The sequence below is a fragment of the Gorilla gorilla genome, chromosome 8, assembly GCF_029281585.2.
Source record: "Gorilla gorilla gorilla isolate KB3781 chromosome 8, NHGRI_mGorGor1-v2.1_pri, whole genome shotgun sequence".
In the NCBI taxonomy this organism is placed as follows: domain Eukaryota; kingdom Metazoa; phylum Chordata; class Mammalia; order Primates; family Hominidae; genus Gorilla; species Gorilla gorilla.
Window position 1 is genome coordinate 29862797 of NC_073232.2, and position 23963 is coordinate 29886759.

Consider the following 23963-nt stretch of genomic DNA (forward strand, 5'->3'; position numbering starts at 1 on the left):
ACCCAAAAAAGATAGGCATTTTATCTTAACTGATTTTAATGCATAAAGAACCTGACCAACAGTTCACACATTCCTCTTGGAGACAAGTCAGGATGAGGAGATTTAAAAAAAAAAAAAGCTTTCCCTACAATTCCAGGAGGAAATTACTCTTCTAGGCCACCAGGATGGTGGTGGTAATCGAGCAAATGCATGCAAACCTTGATGCAACTGCTAACTTTTACCAAAAAAGAAACTGATTTTCTACTGACTGACTTCCTCCGTTCTGGCTTTAAAGTCAGCCATTAGGCATCTATTGCTGTCATATTCCCCATGGGTCTTAGGTTGGACCATTTGTTCTTACAAACATCCTGAAAGAAACAATAGGCCAGGCACGGTGGCTCATGCCTGTAATCCCAGCACTTTGGGAGGCTGAGGCAGGTGGATCACGAAGTCAGGAGTTCAAGACCAGCCTGGCCTAGATGGTGAAACCCCTTCTCTACTAAAAATACATAAATTAAGCCGGTGTGGTGGCGGGCACCTGTAATCCCAGCTACTTGGGAGGCTGAGGCAAAGAACTACTTGAACCCAGCAGGCAGAGGTTGCAGTGAGCCAAGATTGAGCCACTGCACTCCAGCCTGGGTGACAGAGCGAGGCTCTGTGTCAAAAAGAAAAGAAAAGAAAACAGTAGTGGGTACAATATAGCTGGTGTTCATGAATGATCCTTCTGTGGGCCATTGATTCCTGATGCCCTTTCTTCCAATTCTTCTGTGATAGAGACTTAGAAGCCATGAGCTTCAGCATCAAGTCAAGGAAGCTCTGGAAATGCTTGATAACCCAATAGGTCTGAAGGATCTACATTTGTCTCGTACAAAGCAAAATTCCAATGCCTGAAAGTGCCTGACAACATAAAGGCATTCAGCAAGGTGTTAATGACTGTGGATAGAATAATTCAGATGTACCTCTGACTGATAAGAAATATTAAAGTCTTTTTTGAACAGGGCTGTTGTAATGTTTAAATTTCAGCAAAATAATCATAAGCCCTGATATGACTTAACTACAGTTCGCTAGAAAATCATGAGAAATGCGCTTCCTTACATTACTCTGGTGTTTATTGACCTCCATGGCATGTTTAACCTCAGGGGGCTCCTTCATGTGGGCATAATCTGAGAATCCTTTGGCAGCATCATGTTTCTGCTTGTAGGCCACCTGGAAAACACAAATAATTGTTAGTCCCATTTAGAGGCATATAAATTCTTGCCTGCTAATTTCAGTGTTTTGCCAGGACTTTATATATTTGAATACCACCACTGATAGTTAATTTGCCTAAATCTCTGTAACAAGACAATATCCACAATGCATTCATCTTTATGCTTCTGTTTAGATTCCTAATTCTACCTCTTTGTTGTTTACTTCAAAACGTCCTTGACCAAAGATGAAATTTCCATTTTTATTCATCTAGCTTAAACCTCGGGTGTAGTTTTGGGAAATCATCCATATCCAAGAGCTTTCTGGGATATAGATGTCAGAGATTTAAATCTTGGAAAAACAACTAAGTAGAGGGGAATTATAGGATATTTGAAAGTAAATTGTTTTCAAATGATTGGGTCTGGTTTTATGTAGGCACAGCTATAAGATAATATAAGCTTCCTTAAGTGCACAAACCTTTGGGAGAAAATATAGCATGCAGGCAAAATTGTCAGATATGTCAAGTCTTGGCCTCCATTAGGGAAATGGACCAGTGCCATCCATTACCACCATGTTGAATTTCCTCCATACTAGGATGGAGAGGGGATATGAGAAAGATATCTCAGAAGTAGATGTAACCAAACTCAACCACGAAGTTGGAAATTAAAGAAGAACCTAAAGACAGCAACCAAGTTATCCCCTTGGTCTCCATTGATATTATTAACCTATTTATTTCCTTCATAATGTTTAATTACTTTGTTTAGTTTATGTATAATTACTTATCTATCTTCCCTTACTAAACACAACTGTCGTGTTCACTGAATCCTCAGAACCCAGAATAGTGCCTGGCACAAAACATTTGTTCAGTGAATGAATAAATAAATAAGTGAATGAATAACTAAAAGAATGAGAATAAAACAATAACAAATGAAGTACAGAAAGGCAATATTAATTTTCAAATATACTAAAAGTTTAATACTAAAAGGACGTTAAATGGAGTTGGAATTACTTGACATGAGAAAAACGGCAACTTAAGAAAGACAAAGTAGGCTGGACTCAGTGGCTCATGCCTGTAATTAGGGAAGTCAAGGAGATAGACTTGCTCACGACAAAGTGAGGCTCCCATCTCTACTAAATATCGAAAATTAACCAGGTGTGGCAGCACATGGCTGTTGTCCCAGCTACATGGGAGGCTGAGGCAGGAGGACTGCCTGATCCCAGGAGGTTGAGGCTGCAGTGAGCCACGGCATTCTATCCTGGGTGATAGAGCAAGATCCTGCAAAAGAAAGAAAGAAGGAAAGACAGAAAGAAGGAAAGAAAGAAGGAAGTAAAGAAGGAAAGAAAGAAGGAAGGAAGGAAGGAAAAGGAAAAGAGAGGAGGAAAGGAAGGAAAGGAAAGAAGGAAAGGAAACAAGGAAAGGAGAAAAGAAAGAAGAGGGGAGAGGAGAGAGGAAAAGGAAAAGGGAAAGGGAAAGGGAAAGTAAAAGAAAAAGAAAAAGAAAAAGAAAAACTAGAACAGGCTTTACCAAGAACAAAACAAGATCTAGTTTTCAATGAAAAGAATATATAAAATTAAATTTAAGGAGAAAGTTTTTACCAATATGAGCTCCTTGGGCGCATGTCTGTCTCACACATCTTTTTATCCTGTGCCTAACATAGTGAATGACAGAGTAGAAATGCAATAAACGTTTAGTGAACAGATGAATACATGAGTTTACTAAACATTCTTGTGAGCTTAAACTCTTCATTGGCTTTTATAAACAGTATTAACCACCCATTCCACTTGGATAATATACCTATCTAAAGGATTAATGTGATAAGTCGGATTTTTACCACTAAAGTCATTGAATCTTGTCATCCAAAAAAAAATGTCATCTGGTATAACTAACAATGTTTAAATCCCCTCTCTGGACTGCCATCTAGTTTTTCAGAAACTTCCACTGAAAGAGAACTCAACCTTGGCCACCACAGCCTCTAAATTTTGAAAGTTCAGATTAGAATTTCTTTCTTTACTGAAACCCCAATCTATCTCCCCCTAGCTGCATCTATGTGGCCATATGAAAAGAGCCTAGTTCATGAGACAGAACTTCCAATGTGGGAAGACACCCGTCAATGACTTCTGTTCCTCCAGACTCGCAGTATGGATTAAAGTGCTGCACTCCTGAACACCTTACATGCTCTCTTCAGCCCAAATCCCAATTTATCAATCTCTTTCTTAAGGTGCTCACAATGGTTGGACCAATCTTAATTAGAACTATTAGATTTAATCCAGGTTATCACCTCCCACATGCTAAACGTTATTAACACATCCACGGACCACAACATTTTTCTTTTGATGGCTATGCTGAGACTTCTGTCAACTGATGCCTTTAAGTCTTATTCAGTCCTGCCCAGCCATGTTCCTACCTCCAATCCTGTGGATTTGGTTGGTTACCAAATCAGAAGCAGCACCTCACATTGTTCCAGGGATAATTCATCTTGTTAGAGTCTGTCCACCAACATACTCCATCAGGATATCTCCCTCTGGTGACTGTATCTTTACAATTTTCACCAATTAATTATGTTAAGCAAGAAACCCTTTAAGAACCTCCATTCAGGTGGAGAAAGTCCATTATCTCAGTTCTATTACATTCTGTGTTATAACTCAGAGGTAGGGAGAGGAGGAGTTTCATGGGTACCCAAGTCTACAAAGCTAAGGAAAAACTTCTATGAGATTTGCTCCTTCTTCTTAAATGAAAAGAACTAGTATACGCCTATTCCTTTTTCATGGTTGCCTGGTTTATTTTGTACTGTAGACCTACTAACATATACTTGTGACTTTATAAATGTAACCAATGCAGCTGATCATTTTGTGGGTTATCACAGAAATGATGAGTCAGCAAGCACAATTTTAAAAGGCACTCTTTCTTAAAAAGGCTATGTAATTTTCTACTTGCAGCATTAACATCGTCATTTCATTTACAGCCGCTACTAAGTACCACTTTAGAATTAAGATTACATCAAATTAGAGGGAGCTGAACTTTAATTTATCATATTCATTTTCTTCCTTAAAATAGCTGATGGAAAATTATGTCAAGCTAATAAATTTGCTGATAAATTTGATTTCTTAGGATTTGTCTTTATTGTATGGCATTTCCCTAGATAAATGCTGTTTTCTTCATACTTTGAGAACTGAGATTGCCATATTACTAGGAACCTGGAGACAGGAGTCCACTTGCAATAGTCATATACACTATGTTTATATAAGTGATACATTTATTCTGTATTTTTGATCTTACAGCATATTTTATATTTCATATGTATACAGATAAAATGTACATTTATGTTTCACTTATAGATTTTTTTGGCATTTACTTATTTATTCATTTATCTTAGAGATGGAGTCTCACTATGTTGCCCAGGCTGGTCTTCAACTCCCGGGCTCAAGAGATCTGCCCACCTCGGCCTTCCAAAGTTGTGGGATTACAGGCATGAACCACAGCATCTGGCCAAATTTGGCATTGAAATTGGGGGTTTCACAGATGCCCTGAAGCTTCTCCCTGCCCTCGCTTTCAGAAAATTCATAGATCTCTAAATTAAATTTTACTGGAGAAGGAGGTCAAGTATGAAAATTAAAATAATGGCTTTGCCTCTGAAAAGTATAATATATCTGGCTCCTTAATTCTACTTGATGGTTATTTATTGTGTCTAACAACATAGCATAGGATGCTACAAAGACGATCAGAATAATAACATAACTTACATTATATTTTATATGACACAGGTAAATATGCTGTTATCCCCATAGCATAGACACCTCTGGACTTCTGAAACAGAATCCTGTGACCACCATGGATGAAACATAGACTGTCATTAAGCTGCAGTTCCAATGTCTGAGCAGTGTGAATTGCTTCTATGATAAGGCATTATTTAGCCTTTGCCTGAAACAGCTCTAATGAGAAGGATCTCACCACCTCATGGCATGGTCCATTTCATTTTCAGAAGCTTTCTTTGTAATCTCTGCTTATAAAATTGTTAACAGGGGATAGCTAATAAAATGGCCTCCTAAAAACTCTACATCTCTCTTTTTCTGGCATTTCTTCCTTTCAGGCATTTTCTGTAAGTGTTCATCTAGCTAACTTTATCATTCTAGTTTGAATTTAAGCATCTGAGAGTGTTTGCAAATTGACTTTAAGATAATAGTTTGTTTTAATAATTTGTCAAAAGTTAAAGAGACTTTTCATTAGAACCCAGAATGTCATTAAATTTCTGAATTCATCAAATACTCTGAGTTAGGATATCACAAATCTGATACTATTTGGACACTGTAAATATTAGTCCTTTAATTATCATAGATACTGTCAAATAGTTCTTCTACTTTCTTGCCCCTCTTATTAGGTAAACTCTAAGAATCACAATTTTAACAATAATAAAATTGATGTACGTAAATCTAAAGAAATGTTATGACAGTTACATAAATCTTTGAAATAGCTACCTTATTCAAAGTCTAGGTTTTTCTTTATTAATAAGTTCAGTGACTAATTACAACAATGGAAATCAATGCTAATTGTGAGTACATATGCACCTTTCCCAGTGGTGTCTATTTCAGTATAGGATAACATGCTAACAATGTTAGTGGGAACCTATTCTGACAAAACAAATGATAGATTCCAAAATATACAACCTGGATTATTTTTCATGTTAAGTTCTATGTTGCAGGGATTTGTGTATTACAGACCTATTTATGCTATAAGAAGTTGAGAGCTGTTGTGTGCTTTCAAAGAAATGAGAATGGAAACATCGGAAAAGTTACCTTCCCAAGGAAGTATAAAAGCAATAATATATTGTTTTCCTTTTATTTCTTTATTGCTTAATTGTTGCTTGTCACATATCAAGTGTTGGGTTGTAATTATCTGCTTTTTAAAGTAACCCACATTATCAGCAAGTGCTTAGGTGGCCAGATATTGGCAGGAAAAATAAAGGGCATATTAGTCACAGTCACCCATGCAGAACCTTGACATCATATATTTTAAGCTGCATGTTGCATAACTGAGATTAGTTTACTGCCAAGTCAGGTACACAGTGGACATTTAAATGTGTAATCGTGAAACACTTAAAGGTGTTCTGCAAAGAATAACTATGCTCAGCATTTTTCAAGAGTAATGTATTTTCAGACTACTTAAAAATAGCTAATGCATGCTGGGCTTAATACCTAGGGGATGGGTTCATATTAAATAGGTGCAGCAAATCACCATGGCACACGTTTACCTATGTAACAAATCTGCGCATCCTGCACATGTACCCCAGAACTTAAAAAAATTTTTTTTAAAATAAGATTATCTAGGTATCTCTACTTAAAAAGATTCTGGGGAAAGGTAGGGCGCAGTGGCTCACACCTGTAATCCCTGCACTTTGGGAGTCTGAGGTGGGCAGATCGCCTGAAGTCAGGAGTTCGAGACCAGCCTGGCCAACATGGCAAGACCCCGTCTCTACTAAAAAAAAATACAAAAATTAGCTGGGTGTGGTGGTGGGCGCCTGTAATGCCAGCTACTCAGGAGGCTGAGGCATGAGAATAACTTGAACCCGGGAGGCAGAGGTTGCAGTGAGCTGAGATCAAGCCACTGCATTCCAGCCTGGGTGACCAAGCAAGACTCCATCTTAGAAAAAGAAATTCTGGGGAAAGAAGTAAACTTGCTTGCTTACTAAGAAAAAGAGGGTTGGAAATGGTAGGAAAACTATAGCATAGTGTGTGGTTAAAAACCTAGACTCTGGGGCCAGACTGCCCATATTCACGTGCCGGCACTGCCATTTACTGGCTGTGCCACCTTGGCCAACTGACTTAACCTCTCAGTGCTTCAGTCTCCACAACTCTAATCTGGGGACAGCTCATTGGGTTGTTTTGAGGACTGACTGGGATAAATACACGTGAAATGCATAGAACAACTTCTGTGTGTTTACTATTATTAACCTAAAATGTGAAATGAAGAATACAAACTACGTAAAAGGAAGCATATCCTTAGAAAGAAAATTTTAAAATTCCACAAAATCCATTTTACAAGTTTTTGCTGAGCACTCTCTATGTGCCAGGAACTCTTCCGAGCACAAGACCAGAGCAAGGAACAAGACAGATGAGGTCCCTGCTCTCATGTAGCTGAGAGAGCTAAAGAATAGATTAACAAAATAACCTCCCCAAGTTTGATTGTTCTGTGAAGAAAACACAACATTAAGATGAACCAGAAAGAGGTGAAACATTCCATTTAGAAATTCTGTTTTAGGAAATGCAATAGATTAAGAATGCCTTATGTGTTGATATGCTACAAAGAGAAAATTACTCCTAAACCCTTCTGGATTCAAAATGAGTTTACATGATGACAATTCTTAAGTTCCTCTGCAAGTGGCAATCACCAAACAGTAACTTCCACCTGATGGGGGCTATTTTTGGTAGCCTGAGATATCCTAAAGGAAAAACACAATCCACAGAAAAGGAAATTCAGGAAACACTTGTCTAATTGATGAAGCAGATCTGTGGATCCTGAATTCAACCTTTTTTTTTTTTTTTTTTTTTTTGAGACAGAGGCTCACTCTATTGCTCTAGTTGGAGTGCAGTGGCATGATCTTGGTTCGCTGCGGCTCAACTTCCCAGGCTCAAGCAATCCTCCCGCCTCAGCCTCCTGAGTAGCTGGCACCACAGGTGCATGCCAACAAACGACTAATTTTTGTATTTTTGGTAGAGACCAGCTTTTGCCATGTTGCCCAGGCTTGTCTTCAACTCCTGAGCTCAAGCATTCTGCCCACCTTGGCCTCCTGAAGTACTGGGATTACAGGCCTGAGCCAGAGTGTCCAGCCCCAGTATCTCTTTATGTGGCTTTTAACAAGCTATTCAAATATTCTCTACTTAGGGATCATATATCAAATTAGAGAACAGTTTAATATTTACTATGAGAATTTCATCCATGTAAGCTATCTAAATGAGATTAAGATTTGCTCTATAAATTGCACTGAATGGGACTCAGAAAACAGTACCATGTGACTGACATAAACCTGCGTGTCCTTTTCATTTTCTACAATTTCAACAGCAACTACTGACAGCACATTAATCAGTTGCTTTCAACTTTCATTTGGTATTTAACACCCATGATGAAAACATTTTATTAAAAAGCTAAGTAGCTTTTTTCCAGTTATATGTTTTATCTACAAAATCATGAAACACTTTAGAAAAACCCTACCTCACTCTGGAGCTGTGTAACTTCTCTTGCAAAAACACTGTCAATTGTGGCTGGCATCCGCTTATAAAGAGAATTAGAAAGGTCAGCTTTAATGGTGCCTTTGTATTTTGCCTGGGGGAAGAAAAACAGGAAAAAAATAAATAAATAAACTTCCATTTTTTTTAAACTGTGATTATAAGAAGAAAAGAAGAAACTTTCTTCCAAAACAGAATTGATTTTAAAATCTGCAGACCATTTTAATTTTAGATACTAGAGCTGACAAACTCCAGTATTCTGAAGAGATAGAAATAAATCCAATTTATCATAGAGAACGCTTTCCATGAGACATGCAAGGACATAATGGCTTTCTATTTAAATGCAAGCACATTTCTAAAAGTAAATCTATTTGTGTATATTGACAGTTTCATGCTGGATGAGTGAGCAAACAATTCGAGTTCTTCCAGAAGATGCAAGTCGTTAGAATCTACTATCTAGAACTTGACAAAGGACAGTGTTCTTTTATTCAGGTCTTCTCAGCCTCCTCCTGCTCCAGGGGAGAGGGGAGTGAGTGCCTTTTTGTTGTTTATGTGCCTCCCCACCTCTCGCCTGCACTGTCTTTAAGCCATCTCAATCACTACTCTAAAGACAAACACTCTTTCCTCTTGGGAAAACTAAGGTTCAAGGGAACACAATAGATTGCTCACTTCCAATATTTTGCTCTGCAATTAACTCCTTCAGGAAACATAATCAATAATTGAGAACATCAAGTATTTATCTGCACGGGAGAACGGAACATAGCTAAGACAAACAAACTGTGTTCTTCCATTATCTGCAGATGAGTTCCTGATGTTCTTCCTGCTCAGAGCTAGATTTCAGTATTGATTTATTGAGCACAGATCCTGTGCAAGCCTTCTGCTACCACACTCTTTGGATTTTGGTACTTAATGAAAGAAAATGTACTGATTTCATTCAAAATTGTTTCGCATTAGCAGAAATAATCCCAAGAACATCCAGTTGATCTTTTTCCAACAAAATTTATGAAACACTAGAGGTCAGTCATTTACAACACTATTTCATTTCCGTTTCTTTTCAAACATATCTCTTCTAAGTGATCTATTCACAGACTACAATAATGCCTCATCACAGAAATCATCATCGTTAACATTATGCTTTACAATGCAACATAAACTGTAGTTCTAAATGCTCTCAGAAAGAAACTACATAATTTTTCAGCTGGAAAATGAATATAGCATATTCCTCAGTCTGTGATTTTATAATAGGTATCACTGTTGAACTGAACTTTATCCCACTCCAAAATAGTTTAAATACATTTAAAATAATTTATCAAAGATATCACATTTTAGAAAACTGGTAAATCTTATTTATCTCCAAAATGATATTCAATCATTTATCTCTAATATATCTATTAGGAAACAAAATAATGGAACTTCTAAGGTGAACTATTGTGCCAGTGCTTTTACTTATTTAATAAAAAGATGCCTTTTCAAGAGGAATCGTATATAAATAAGAAAGATTTAGAGTCAAAATATAGACATATATAATAAAATATATGAAGCATACATAGTAAAATCTGTCAATCTATATGAGTTAAATGACAGCGCATCACATTAGATAATTATGTAGCTATTACTAACATTCAGTAGTGCTTTTGAAAATATTATTCTTCATCTCTGTAATGCACAGACTTTCATCTATATAATAAGAAAAAGATAAATGCAAGCCAGTTTGCAAGCTTTTGATACCTTACCTCAGAAATAAAAGCACCGATATTTTTTACATGGTTTAGCATAGGACTGTCAGTCACAAATGTACACTTATCCTTGGACTTTTTAAACTCTTCTTTATAACGGATCTAAAAAAGAGAATGATTTACATAAGAAGAGAAAAAGAAAAACAATTCTAATGGCCTTTTTTGAATGATAATGAGGTTGATAAAGTCCATTTACTGAAGTAAATACTCAAGTGTGAAAGGGGCCTCAAAACAAGCCAAATTAAATAAACGGATATCCAGCACAGGATTGCAAAGATGATGAGGCATAGCGAGGAAAGACCATTCTTTAGATAAGCAAGGGTCCAGTTAAGCATCAACACCAGGCGTGCTGGCTACGGGTGATGGGTCCTGTTTACCCAGCCTGCCCAGTGCAATTAGCAAGCATGTGCCATCTCACTCCTACAAGTGTCCTGGTGTTTTGTTGCTTTTAAGCCTTGACACATAAGCCTTTGGCCAAACAGAAACACAGCTGCCTACCTCAAGTTAGAAAATAAGTAGTCAGCATGACAGATGTGACCAATTAAGAAGTAGAGGCAGAAATTAAATGGGGATCACTATTAGCGTTATTACCTAGACATGCTTGATTAGAGGAAGAGGCTTAAATTGTGGCCAACGTGGGCTTCCTGTTACTAATTCCTCCCAATTTATGAGCACCCATAGGCTTCCCAATCCTCCTCCTGAGCGCAGAGAAGAACTGAACCTGCCCAGAAAGCTTGCTATGTGGTGGAGATCATTCCAGAAGGCCTTCTTGCTGGAGATCAGCAAGAGAAAGCCCAGTGAGGCTTAGCTAAACCTGCTCATCTCTTCTCTGCAACTCACAAGTCAAATGACTCACTCTCTTCCCCTTTGGGGATAGGCCAGAATTGTTATGCCGGGGGAAGACCCGGGTGGATATTTGAGCCCAAAAGAAGTCAGGAAATGTGGACAAGGACCTAAAGTATAATCACACTGTCACACTAATTGCTGCACAATCTGGAAACTGGGAAGGCAAAACTATGACTCGTTGAGAAGATGCAGGTAATTTGCTAAAAGTTGTATCACTCTGTAATATGCTCGTGTTTATCCTCCCAAGACCATAAATACTTAAACTGAAAAAGTGTTCCTGTTTCAGATGATAAATTATATGTTCTCCCTAATTATAACCCAAAAGTGGAGTTGAATTGTATATACTACCTGGTTCTTAGAGGATGTGAATAATATTGATGTTATACACTAATGGTACATGGAGATTTTCCCACATGCAAGCCTGATTTGACGGGCATTACTTAACCTGTGGTAGAACTAGATACAGATTAAGTGAAGTTATTTCAAAATCCCATATTTCACTGCTGTGACTCTTGGATATCAGATGCCTACCACATTAAACATTTGCTTTATTCATGAAATCAACATGAGAACATATTTATCTTATCTGAGCACTAAATTACTTTTTTTTCTTCTCAGAGATTAGCCATAATTTTAGGTTCCTGCAAATCACCCTCCTCAGCCACTAGTAATTAAACTGTTAATGGCAGTATGATAAATAGTAGGCTATTTTGATCATATGGAGAAAAAAGTATCTCCGTTATATAATTAAGTGTGAGAGAAAATAGCCTATCATTAGGCTTAAGTTTGACTCATTATTTTTATCTTTTGCCACCATCTATTCCCCATCACATTCACATTCTTCACTGCAGTGGTATGTGCTTGTGGCTACAGCCTCCTGATAAAGTCTGACACATGCAGAATGTTCAGGACAGGAGGACTGGATAAGGGTGAGGTATTTACTTCTTCTGTTAGGCAGACAAATAGCTCAGTCTTAATTGTAGACTCTATTTTTTTTTCTTGGGTCTTTATTAAAAAGATACATATATTTGTATATTTTAAATGAAGGTGTATTTAAAATTTAAGATCCTTTACAATTGTACAATTCAAGAGAAATTGTACAATTTGTTAGAAGTCACACACAATCATGTGTGATTTCAAGTGAATTGTGCAATATGAATGACAATAAGCAAAGAATGTTAGATTTTTAAATACATAAGGAATATTTATATAAATATTAGATACATATTAGTAGCCTTCCTACACCAAGATAATAGGAAATGATCGTTGAAAGGGAACTATATTGGTCAATGAAACAAATCTTAGGTAAAATAAAAATCACTGAATAGATTGCTATATTTTATTACAGCCATGTCTACATCTTACAATTTCGGGTTGACACCATCTATTGGATAGACTGGCCACTCCCATTATCTCCTATTAAAAGAGCCCAGATGGATTAATGAGAGCAGCCAGGCTCCTGCCCAGCCCCAGAGGACAAGCTGATCTAAACCAGGCATGGTCATGCCATCCAGTGTTTGGCCTGGGGAGCCACACGCTCCGTGACTTTAGTGGAAATCTTCCCAGAAGTGCTTCTAGTGTTTCTGGTACAAAGGGAGAGATGCTGCACAACCCTTTGACATTCTGTCTTCCACATTTTTCTTTCTCAATCAAAGGGAAGGCAGCAGCAATGATGTCATTACCAAGGAATAAGCCACCATACTAATGACGACAGAATAGAAGGAAAGGAGCCTGGGAGACTGATAACACCCATAGTACCCAGCCTGAACTACCTACCTCCGGACTTTATATGTGGAGGCTGGGGAAACAAAAACCTACTTCTTAAGCCATTGTGTTAGAGTTTTCCCGTTTTTACAGTCATCTGCACTCCTACCGAATACACAACCCAACACCAAAAAACAAAAAGGGCAAAATTGATGACTTCATGATCATTAAGATGTCCCAAACATTGACCTTCTCTTTTGCCCTCACCCACAAATCCCACGTCTCCATTACAATTAGGATGAATTTAGTGCATGGTCGCTTCCTCCTCCTGGCCAAGTTTGTTTGAATGAGTATGAGATTAGCTAAAGGCTGAAATCGGATGACAGACATGGAAATGTTTGAGGATCTTTCCTTTCACAAGAATTCTTAACTGAAAGTATCTGGAAAGCCTCTTCACAAGTGAAATCATACAAGTTAAATTCAATACACCCTGGAAGGAAGAACTATGGCTCCATCATTATTTAACTGGGCTGGACATAGCTAAGATCACTCTCCCAGGTTTTCTGATACCATCTAAGCTTTCTCTGGAGGAGTAACCACAGAATTTAATGTTTTTGGCATTGAAAGGATTTACCCACAACAACGTTCATTTGCCTGGAAAATATTCTTCCTGCTGCCATGCAGATGAACACCCTAAACAGCCTTGAACTAAACACTGAGTGAGAGGCTGCATGCAGATGTGGTCCACCTGCTCTCCAGAAGGCTCTTTCTGCCTAATCTACAAGAAACATACAAAAGATTCCCTTTTGCCCAATCTTTTTTATGACTCCCCATCAGAAGACTACTAGATCCAGGATTCTGAATGCTCAATAGAGAGGATAGGTTTAACTTATTCAAGGGATTGATTAGATATTGTTAGATTAGACTAACAGGACTAAATATGACAAAGAGAATATCTGTGAAAATATATCTGAGAAAATAATAGTATTATGTGATTAACAGAAAAATAAAAGAGGCTGCCTCAGAAGACCAGCTGTTCTTCAAGACTGGGAAGTGAGTTGTGCAAAGAGGAACCCCATAATGTGGGTAGAGCAAGTGCAAAGCAGAAACTAGGTTGGGGGAGAAAGAGAAAGAAAGAAAAATGCCTTATACTGATGCCCAAAGTGAAGCCACTTGACCTGAAAAACGGACATTTCTCTCTATGGAGAATTCTAAGCAGTGCAGGCTTCCTAGGGCTGATCTCTAGGCCAATCTTGCTTAACATTTCTATAAAATTGTCTGACAAGGGGATGATATAGCAGTGTCTACAGGTCTGCTGACTCCAAGCTGTCTCAGTAAGGGAAACGGCAAACTGAGATGAACTTCAGAAGTTCTCAAAGGGCCAGGCAAGAGGGCAGAAAACTACAGATTAGATCTAGCCCTAGTGTGGTTAAAATAATTCAAACTATTATTTAAAGATGATGGGTCCTAAGCTATCAGCTACAGGTCAGAAATTAGGAATGAAATGGCTCTGATGGTCTACAGATTATCAAGCTGATCTAACAGCTTTCTGCAGCTCCCAAGTCTAAGAAACTCTTCATAGCATCATAAAGGGTGCTAGAAGCTAAGCAAAACATCATCCTGCTCTACATGTGATCTAGACCATCCACATCTGTACCACTCTGCACAGTTCTGATTATTACATATTGGTTATTAAGGACATATGAAAGCTGGAAGAAGTCCAAAGAGTAACAATTAGGCTGCACCATGAAGAGAAGTCCATGAAACCATCCCTCTCATCTACAGAAACGAAGCAGGGCCAGCCCGGTGGCTCACACCTGTAATCCCAGCACTCTGGGAGAACGGTGCAGGAGAATCACTTGAAGCCAAGAGTTTGAGACCAGCCTGGGCAACATAGTGAGACTCCATCTCTACGAAAAAGAAAATGAAAATTAGCCAGGCATGGTAGCACACACCTGTAGTCCTAGCTACTTGGAAGGCTAAGGCTGGACAATCACTTGAGCCCAGGAAATTGAGACTGCAGTGAGCTGCAGTCACATGATGGAACTCCAGCCTGGGCAACAGAGTGAGACCCTGTCCAAAAAAAAAAAAAAAAGAAGGAAGGAAGGAAAAAAAGAAAGAAAGAAAAGAAGAGAAAAAGGAAAAAAATCTAAAAATTAAATAAGTATCTTAGCAAGTACAGAATTCTATTTGGAAGCAAAATGTGAATGTGTATACAGATATAAATTAAGCCAGAATAGGCCAGGCATGGTGGCTCACGCCTGTAATCCCAACACTTTGGGAGGCCGAGGTGGGCAGATCGAGTCCATCCTGACTAACACGGTGAAACCCCGTCTCTACTAAAAAAAAAAAAAATTACAAAAAAATTAGCTGGGCTTAGTGGCAGGTGCCTGTGGTCCCGGCTACTCGGGAGGCTGAGGCAGGAGAACGGCGTGAACCCAGGAGGCGGAGCTTGCAGTGAGCCGAGATCGTGCCACTGCCCTCCAGCCTGGGTGATAGAGCGAGACTCTGTCTAAAAAAAAAAAAAAAAAAAAAAATTAAGCCAGAATAATCATGTCCTAAATTTAAGTAGTACATTCTACCATGCAACAAAAATCAGTAATAAACAGAAAGTATGCCTATCTGTTTAATTTTACCTACGTGGGTGTGAAATGTATGGCTTTAGCTTTTGCAAAATGATAAAGGCCACCACCCCTCACAACATGTTGGTTTTAAAGTCACTGATAAACACTCTTATCCAAAACAACTCCAACCAAATCACCTACTAACTACAGTTACCACTTTAGTCCTGATGGTTTATGTAACACAAGTTAGCTCAGCTATAACTGCACTTCAATAAAAATATATCAAAGCTGGAAGAGGTTAGGAACTCAGGGTTTTAGTTGGTAGCATTACTACTAATAATAGTAACATGATAATAATAAGGCGAAGAACAACATTTCATGGAAACCTACAGTGAGAGATAACTTGGCAGTGTAAAGAGGGAGGTCTTTGTGTTCAAATATTACTGCCTCTGCTTAACTGTGTGACCCAGGCAAGGTACTGAACCTCTCTGTGCCTCTATCTCCTCACTTCAAAAATGAGAAAAAGCCTAGCGCCTACCTCGCAAGCTGCAATCCCTGGCACACAGTAGTCACTAAATCTTAACTGTTGCCAATAGTGTTATTGTTGTTGTTGTTGTCATTGTCACTTATTATTACTGCAATTTACGGAGACCTTTCACATACAATAGCTAATGACTATTAAGTAATAGCACAAAGAAATACTTAATTTAAAGGGTAATTACATCACATGTCAAGTATATGGGAAAGGGTATGATTTCCACCAGCATCCTTTGTGCTTGCCTTCTGGTTTGTCAGAAAGAGCCAGTCATATCTAAATTGTGATTGGATGGATGTAAAAGGAAGTAACAGACAGAGTAGTTAATAACAGCTAACATTTATGGAGTACTCACAATGTTCCAGATAGTTTATTCAGCATTTATATGCATTACCATTATTTAATCTTATTATAAATGTTACAGCTGAGGGATGGAGCCCAGCCAGGTTCCATAACCTTCCCAAGGTTACTGGGGAGTCAACCCAGGCAGGTTGACTTTGGAGGATGTGCCAGACCACTACCCTCCTGCCCAGGACTGACTTCCCTTAGAAAACAAACGTGCAAAACATTCTGATCATTTTGCTTATTATCAACAACAGAAACAACCAGTATTGTGCTCATCTCTCTAAATGAAGACACAGGCACATATTCACTTTACAGGAGTTACCCTTTCTCCGGACCAGCAATCCTCTTAGAACCGCTAATGAGGATCATCTAAATTCTCATCCCTGGTGAGCAACATTTTTCCTTGTACTTCTTGAATTCTAGCTTACATATTTAACATAAAATTATATGTTCAATCATTCAATAATTCTGGGATTCCCTTAAAGTGTAATATCAACCAATCCCAGTTACTAAAAAATGTCACAACAAAAATGCCCCTTGCACTAATATCCTTGCACTAATATCAGGGTTCTTAGCAAGCAGGTCAGTAATCAACAAATCCTGAATTGTAAATAAATATTATATGCATATATATCTATATATCTATATATAGATATATAGATAGATAGATATAGATATATATATGCATTTTCCTGTTCTGGAAGACAAGTCCATTCATTAGATTGTTCAGAAGGCCCCAAAATGTTAAAAAAATGACTATTCATTTAGACAGAGGGCCTCCCAAGACAAATTACATCATTATATTCATTTTAAAATCTTTGGGGGTTCTCAAATGGAATAAATACTGCAATTCAATGCCTTATGATTTCATGCCAGAGTGACAGCAAAACTCATAAGGGACAGGATTCTGGATTAAGAATGAAGAGACTTGCTCTAGCAGAAATTCTCTGTATAGGTGACCTTGGGGAAATCACTTAAAATTTCAGGACTTTGTTCCATGATCTGGAAAGTGACTGTGTTTTAAAAGGTGATTTCGGTGTTTCCCCCACAGCTCTATGCCTCTATAACATAATAATACCACAAGTGCAATGCAAAATAAGACACAAAATTACTCCAGCCACTTACATCGCTAATGAGTTCCGTGCATTTTCTGGCCAATTCCATGCTTAAGTCTTCAATAACAGGCTTATAGAAGACCTATTTGAAAAAAAAGAAAAGAACAGAAAGAACATTTTTCTCGTTGTCAATTTAGAGGAACAAACGCTGGTCTGAGTATGTTTTCTCATTCACCTGGCCTTCTTCATTTTCTTCTTCCCCTATTTTTTCTTCTTCAGCTTCATCTTTTACATCCTCAAATACAGCGACCCTCATTTTTACCTTTTAAAATATTTATATTTTTAAAATTTACTCATGTGGCGTCCTTTTCCATACCACAGTGCCCTTGAGATGCTGACGTCTCTGGTGCTCTGGCAGAAATGCCCTTGCCCAAGCCTCAGCCCTATTTAGCCCACACTTCACTCCTTATCTCAGTGGTGTGTGAGTGCACAGAACAGGGTCCCAGAGGTCTACCAGGCTGGCCTCACAAGCGGAAATAACATATTCTTAAGCAAAATTTGATTTTATGAACTTTGAAAGTCAACATTTTTTCCACTGGTTAAGAAATCCAAAAGAAAAAATTTATTTATCTTTTACTAATTCTATTCATTCATAAAAGAGCATAAAAAGGACTTAGAGATTCTGGGAAAACTACTCAGCTCTAACACTCAAGATAGCACAGTCCAAAGCCTGTTATCTCAAAGATTCCTTGTCTCTGTCTAAATAAAGCTTTCACTGGAATGTCAGACTTCCTTCTGACTTGGGGTAGTGAATCTGGATCATTCAAACTCATTTTGTCAACCTAAATTATATGTTTTATCAGACATACCAGTACTTCTCACATCCTAAAAAATACCCACTTTATATTAGCTGATTAGAGGCTACTTATTTACTATGAAAAGCCCTTTGAACCACTTCAAAGAATCTATTCTGAGTTAATTATGATTGTTAGTATTATACTGGCGAGTATGGTATTGTATTAATTGTAAACATCATTAAACATGAGAAGTTGCAGTTAACATATGTTGGTACATAATTCAACAATTCTAGAAACATCGTTTCAAAAATAATCATCATCATCTTTGAATTCTGCAGTTCTACTCATCATGTCAATTTTTACAAAGTCATTGGTGATTTGCATTATTACTCAATGGGCACCCCACATTCAGAAAAGTTTGGAAAAATAAACCATCACAATATTTATAATGTAGTGTATGTCCTTGGTTACGTAAAACCAAGGTTAAAAAAAATTTCTCAAAACAAATATTTTAATGTCAATTCAGGCAATTCCAAGACTCCCTACAACTCACAATTTATTAATCTGGTTATGTAAATCCTAGGGTAAATTAATTTTACCAAGACATAGCACATTAGCATTGGGCATAAAAAATACCGTACACTGAATAGTAATACTGATGATACAAAATACAAATTTATTAAAAATAATATGTCATTCTAAGTAGCCAAGCATAATTTTTTCTCTTGATATCATATCTAGTTTTCATTGTACTGTAAAAAAAAAAAATGCCTTGGCCTTACCTAAACTGAAAATCCTGACAAGAAAAACATTCTACACAGTCATCACGTATAAATTATTTCTGAAATTGTGTTCCATGAGGCAAAAGTTCCACAAAAGATTCTGGGGGAAAAAAGCAGGTTTCTTAAACAAATATGTTTGGGAAATCTGTACCCCAATCTCTGTCCCTGCCACTTAGAGATCTACAAGGCATATTGACATACTAGAAGTTCTGAGAAGACCTTCAACCAAAAAACCTGCTTAGGCTTGCTTAACCTCGTGTTCCCCTGAACACAAACCTATCTATCTCATCAAATCTAATCCAATTTAATCTAATCTACCTACCTACCTATCTACCTATCTTTTTTTTAATTACACCCACTACCCCAGAAAACTAACACTCCTCTGTGAAATATGACCGACTGCTTAGGGAAACATTGCTCTATTCTCCTAAAATGTTGTGTTCTAGAAGGAGCTGTTGGTCTTGAACTAGTTTTTGATACAGGCTAAATTAATGGTATCACATATCCTGTTCACCAACAAAATACCAAAAAGAAATTGCCTCAAGCATGCTGAACTTGGAAACCACAACTCTAAGATTACAGCCATATCATGCTGGCCCAGTGTAGTGGATTCCACAAGGACATTCCTTGTACATTTTATTTGTTCCATAAAAGGAAAGAATGTGTGCATTCCAATTATTTCCCTAAAGTCCTCTGCTGGCCAGAAGACTATTCTAATATTCTATAGATCTATTACATTATCTTTATTTGGAAATAGGGAGGAGTAATTTCTGTAAACTTGTCTTGCAAATTTCTAGGAGTGTAGGGAGAAAATCTTGCCAAAACTGCCTGAGACACACCTTTCGGCTCATATTTGAGGAGACAGTACTGGTGTTACTCAGGGTGACACCTATTCCCCAAGGTGAATTACCTTCATCAGGCTTGCAATGCAGTTATTTCTCATTTCCCATCACGTAATATGTTCTTAGGGACTCTTCACTGTGCTGCAAGAAAATAAGCTGTTGAGATTTAATGCACAAACTTTTGAAAACAAAAATCAAACACCACGTGCAATGTGAACACAAATTTTCCATTTGAGATTCTAGAATCAGAATTTCAAGCCAAAGGGATCCTTAAGAAATCAATACACCTAAAGCCCTCTCTTTCACAGATGACAAAATGAAGGCTATGAAAAATTATGTGTCTCATTTACAAAGCCATTCAATGAAGTACTAGGATCAGAACCTAACTAGAGACCTGTGTTCATTTGTTCAACAAATAAATGTTGTTATGCCAGGCACTGTGCTTGGTGTTAGAGATAGAATGGTGAATAAAATATTCTTCATACTAAGATAGAATTGGAAATAAAATACTCATCACTCAAGACTTGCTGGATGAAGTCTTTAACGGATTGTTTGGCAAGCTAGAGACACCATTACTTCTGATTGAATGCATCTTTTTTCCTTTCACCTATAATATAAAATTCATGCAAAGTTTTCTCTAAAAAAATGTTAAGTCCTGCACTTCATCACAGCAAAGTTTTCTTGTCAATAGCTCTAAAATATGACATGGAGAATATGAAGAAAGTGTTCCTCATGGACAGCTATCATGTTTCAAAATCCCCTATCGACTTTTCCAAAAACCAAGCTTAATGTATTTTAATAGATATTTTCACCTTGGGTTGCTCCAAAAGGCAAAATCTCTGTAGCTGCTCATAGCTTTTACTTATTGGGCACTTCTTTTATGTTGTTTACTTTTCTACTTTAGTACTCTACGCATGCCTTGATACAGAATGAGACCAAGATACATCACTTATGGCTAAACTCTCAAAGTCCAGGTCTGGCTTTGCCATGTCCTCTAGGGCAAATTATTCAACCCCTCACTACCTCTAATTCTTCATAGTTAAACAGAAAAACTGAGTTGACAGAAGTTAATAAAAAGAAAGCACTGGCTGGGTGCGCAGTGGCACACGCCTGTAATCCCAGCACTTTGGGAGGCTGAGGCAGGCAGATCACAAGGTCAGGAGTTCGAGACCAGCCTGAACAACATGGTCAAACCCCGTCTCTAGTAAAAATAGAAAAATTAGCCAGGCGTGGGCTGGGTGCGGTGGTTCACGCCTGTAATCCTGGCACTTCGGGAAGCCAAGGCAGGTGGATTGCTTGAGCTCAGGAGTTCGAGACCAGCCTGGGCAACATGGTGAAACCCCATCTCTCCTAAAATACAAAAAAAAAAAAAAAATTAGCCGGGTGTGATGGCAGTAGATGGGATTACGCCTGTAATCCCAGCTACTAGGGAGGCTGAGACAGGAGAATCACTTGAACTTGGGAGGCGGAGGTTGCAGTGAGCCGAAATCGTGCCACTGCACTCCAGCCTAGGTGACAGAGTGAGACTCCGTCCCAAAAGAAAAAAAAAAGAAAAAAAATTAGCCGGGCATGGTGGCACACACCTGTAATCTCAGCTACTCAGGAGGCCGAGGCAGGAGAATCACTTGACCCGGGAGGCGGAGGTTGCAGTGAGCCAAGATTGCGCCACTGCACTCCAGCCTGGGTGACAGAGCGAGACTCCCTCTTAAAAAAAATAAAAAGAAAAAGCACCTTAAAAATAGTGGAGCCCCTCACAAACACAAGCTTTTTTTCAACCACCAATAAAGGTACACAGTGATGTGAAAAACATTTGGCATGAAAAGGTCTTCTCATTCTCTGTGCCATTAATATCCTTTTAAAGTCAAGAAGGGCCTTCTGCAACCAGACAGCTTAAAGATAAGAGCTCACTTGCTTATTTATAATTCAGAAGTCTTCTGATCTTTTGATAGTTTGATGTTTACACGTAAGCAAATGTATTTCCTTAGCAACTGTCAGGTGTGTAATTCAAGTCTCGAAGACACAGCCGTGGCCAAGGGAACGTATCTGTGCCACCATCTTGAGTCGTGCAGTGCACAACTGTCTTCACCTTCCTTGAGGTCGCCTATGACAAGACTTTCTTGGTTTTTGATTAATGTTTCACACTTATTTCACTTTTTTCTCCTTTTTTTCATAATGATAGAACATGTACTTTTCCCCAACATGGTGATACATGATTTAAAAATAAAAATTTATAATAAACAATTAAAACAGATCCAAATTCAGTTCTGAGTGGGGGGAAAAAAGTACAGAGATAAACTGCTTTTCTTTTAACTTTAAAAATGAATTCAACATTTCTTATTACAAAATATTCATTCCAAATGGTTAGGTGAAAGAAGAATTTGTTTGCCTGATTTGTTTCCCTGCCATGATGGTTTTTTCACACTCATTTTTTGTTGCCTGGTTTTTGTTTTGATGACTGTCTTCCAGAAGGTTCCTGCTTCTCAGTTGAATCCCTAGTCATTCCAACTTTGCCTCACCTATTTACTCAGTAACTGGTATATGCCCAGAAGAGAACTTTACTAATGGACGAGGCAAGATAAATCATTTATTGAAAGAAGAAATGTAAGCACTCTAGGACAATTTGTCTCCTTTATAAAAGAGAAGAGTTTTGCTTAATATTGGTCCAATCAACTTTTACAATTTAGAATTCATGAACATATTTTCTCCTTTTTCATAGCTATTTCATTACTCTTTATTAATCAGAAATCGAAAGAACACAAAGCAACCTAAACATGTGTCACCATGACCAAGTATGCTATTAAGATTTAATAAGGTGGCCGGGCGCGGTGGCTCACGCCTGTAATCCCAGCACTTTGGGAGACCGAGACAGGCGGATCATGAGGTCAGGAGATCGAGACCATCCTGGCTAACACTGTGAAACCCCGTCTCTACTAAACAAAATACAAAAAATTAGCTGGGCATGGTGGTGGGCGCCTGTAGTCCCAGCTACTCGGGAGGCTGAGGCAGGAGAATGGTGCGAACCTGGGAGGCAGAGCTTGCAGTGAGCCAAGATCGCACCACTGCACTCCAGCCTGGGCAACAGAGCAAGACTCCGCCTCAAAAAAAAAAAAAATTTAATAAGGTATATTCCATATTTATATTCCCCTTTTCACACATGTAGATCCCACTCACAAATGAGAGCTACATAGTTAAATGGATGTTGGAGGAAGTGAAAAACAAGAAACTGGAAATAGTATGGGGCACAACAATTTCCAGGTTGGGTGTGGTGGGGAAGCCCAAATTAAAACGATGTACTCTGCTTATAGAGGGGGCAGGAAAGTATTCTCAATGTCTACATTAACATAGCGCCCATTGAGTTGAAAGACTTTGGTTTCATTTACAGCTTGAGACATTAGTTCAGTTTTCGTAGCAATTAAGCTAATACCATGATCACTCCCGCAATCTTCACCACCAAGAGGAAGAAACCTAAGCTCTGCGTGGTCTGTATGTGGCTTATACCCAGAACCAAAGGGTCAGGCAGGATCAAACAGCTTGACTCCCACAGAGTGTCCCCTTCCTAGAGTTTTATGTGAGATGTGTCAGGAATAATTGTGAAAGACTTTGAAATGGGCACATAGAAAACAAATTACTGAGTGTTCCCTTCAGGACTATACTGTTCTTTCATTATCTTTGAACTACTTCACGATTCCATAAACTGTTGAAAACTGATAAGAATGAGAATGATTCTTATCCATAGAAATGCAAATTATAGTAGCCCCCAGACCTTATCCATAGAGGATGTGTTCCAAGCCCCCCAATAGAAGCCTGAAAGTGCAGATAGTATCAAACTCTATACATATTATGTTTTTCCTATACATACATACCTATGATAAAGTTTAATTTATAAATTAGGATAGTAATGACATGAAAAGACATTTCTCAAAAGAAGATATACAAATGGCTAACATATGAAAAAAATGCTCAGTATCACTAATCATCAGATAAATGCAAACTAAAACCACAATAAGATACGGCCTTACCCTGGTCAGAATGGCTATTATTAAAAAGTCAAAAAACAATAGATATTGGTGTGGATGTGGTGAAAAGGGAACACTTACACACTGCTGGTGGGAATGTAAATGAGTACAACCTCTACGGGAGACAATATGAAGGTTTTTTAAAGAACTAAAAGTAGAGCTACCATAGGATTCAGCAATCCCACTACTGGGTATCTACCCAAAAGAAAAGAAGTCCTTATATCAAAAAGACATCTGCATGTGTTATGTTTCTCACAGCACAATTCACAATGGCAAGGATACGGAACCAGACTCACTGGACATCAACCAATAACTGGATAAAGAAAATGTGGTATGCATACACCACGGAATACAACTCA

The 23963-nt window shown here is 38.1% G+C and overlaps 1 protein-coding gene and 1 long non-coding RNA gene across 14 annotated transcripts in view; one reads left to right on the forward strand and one right to left on the reverse strand.

Annotated features, from left to right (window-relative positions):
• The window catches only part of NEBL (nebulette), a 395085-nt gene that overhangs the window by 99849 nt on the left and 271273 nt on the right, over positions 1–23963 (reverse strand). For 2 of the 10 annotated variants that reach the window (XM_055353845.2, XM_031015317.3), the window contains exons 1-5: positions 17403–17623; positions 17238–17309; positions 10116–10220; positions 8369–8479; positions 1075–1185 (exon numbers count right to left, since the gene is read on the reverse strand). The exons of 3 other annotated variants lie outside the window; for them this stretch is intronic. In XM_055353845.2, coding sequence (XP_055209820.2) covers positions 1075–1185; positions 8369–8479; positions 10116–10220; positions 17238–17309; positions 17403–17483 — 480 coding nt within the window. In that variant the 5' untranslated portion in view covers positions 17484–17623. Of the gene's footprint in view, positions 1–1074; positions 1186–8368; positions 8480–10115; positions 10221–17237; positions 17310–17402; positions 17626–19656; positions 19730–23963 lie in introns of those variants that run through there. 5 more of the 10 variants (XM_055353839.2, XM_055353846.2, XM_055353843.2 and 2 more) reach the window with 5 other exon arrangements.
• The window catches only part of LOC115936010 (uncharacterized), a 65216-nt gene that overhangs the window by 34083 nt on the left and 7170 nt on the right, over positions 1–23963 (forward strand). For 2 of the 4 annotated variants that reach the window (XR_008669233.2, XR_008669234.2), the window contains one exon: positions 4927–5219. The exons of the other annotated variants lie outside the window; for them this stretch is intronic. This is a non-coding gene — a long non-coding RNA (uncharacterized lncRNA). Of the gene's footprint in view, positions 1–4926; positions 5220–23963 lie in introns of those variants that run through there. 4 annotated transcript variants of the gene reach the window in all.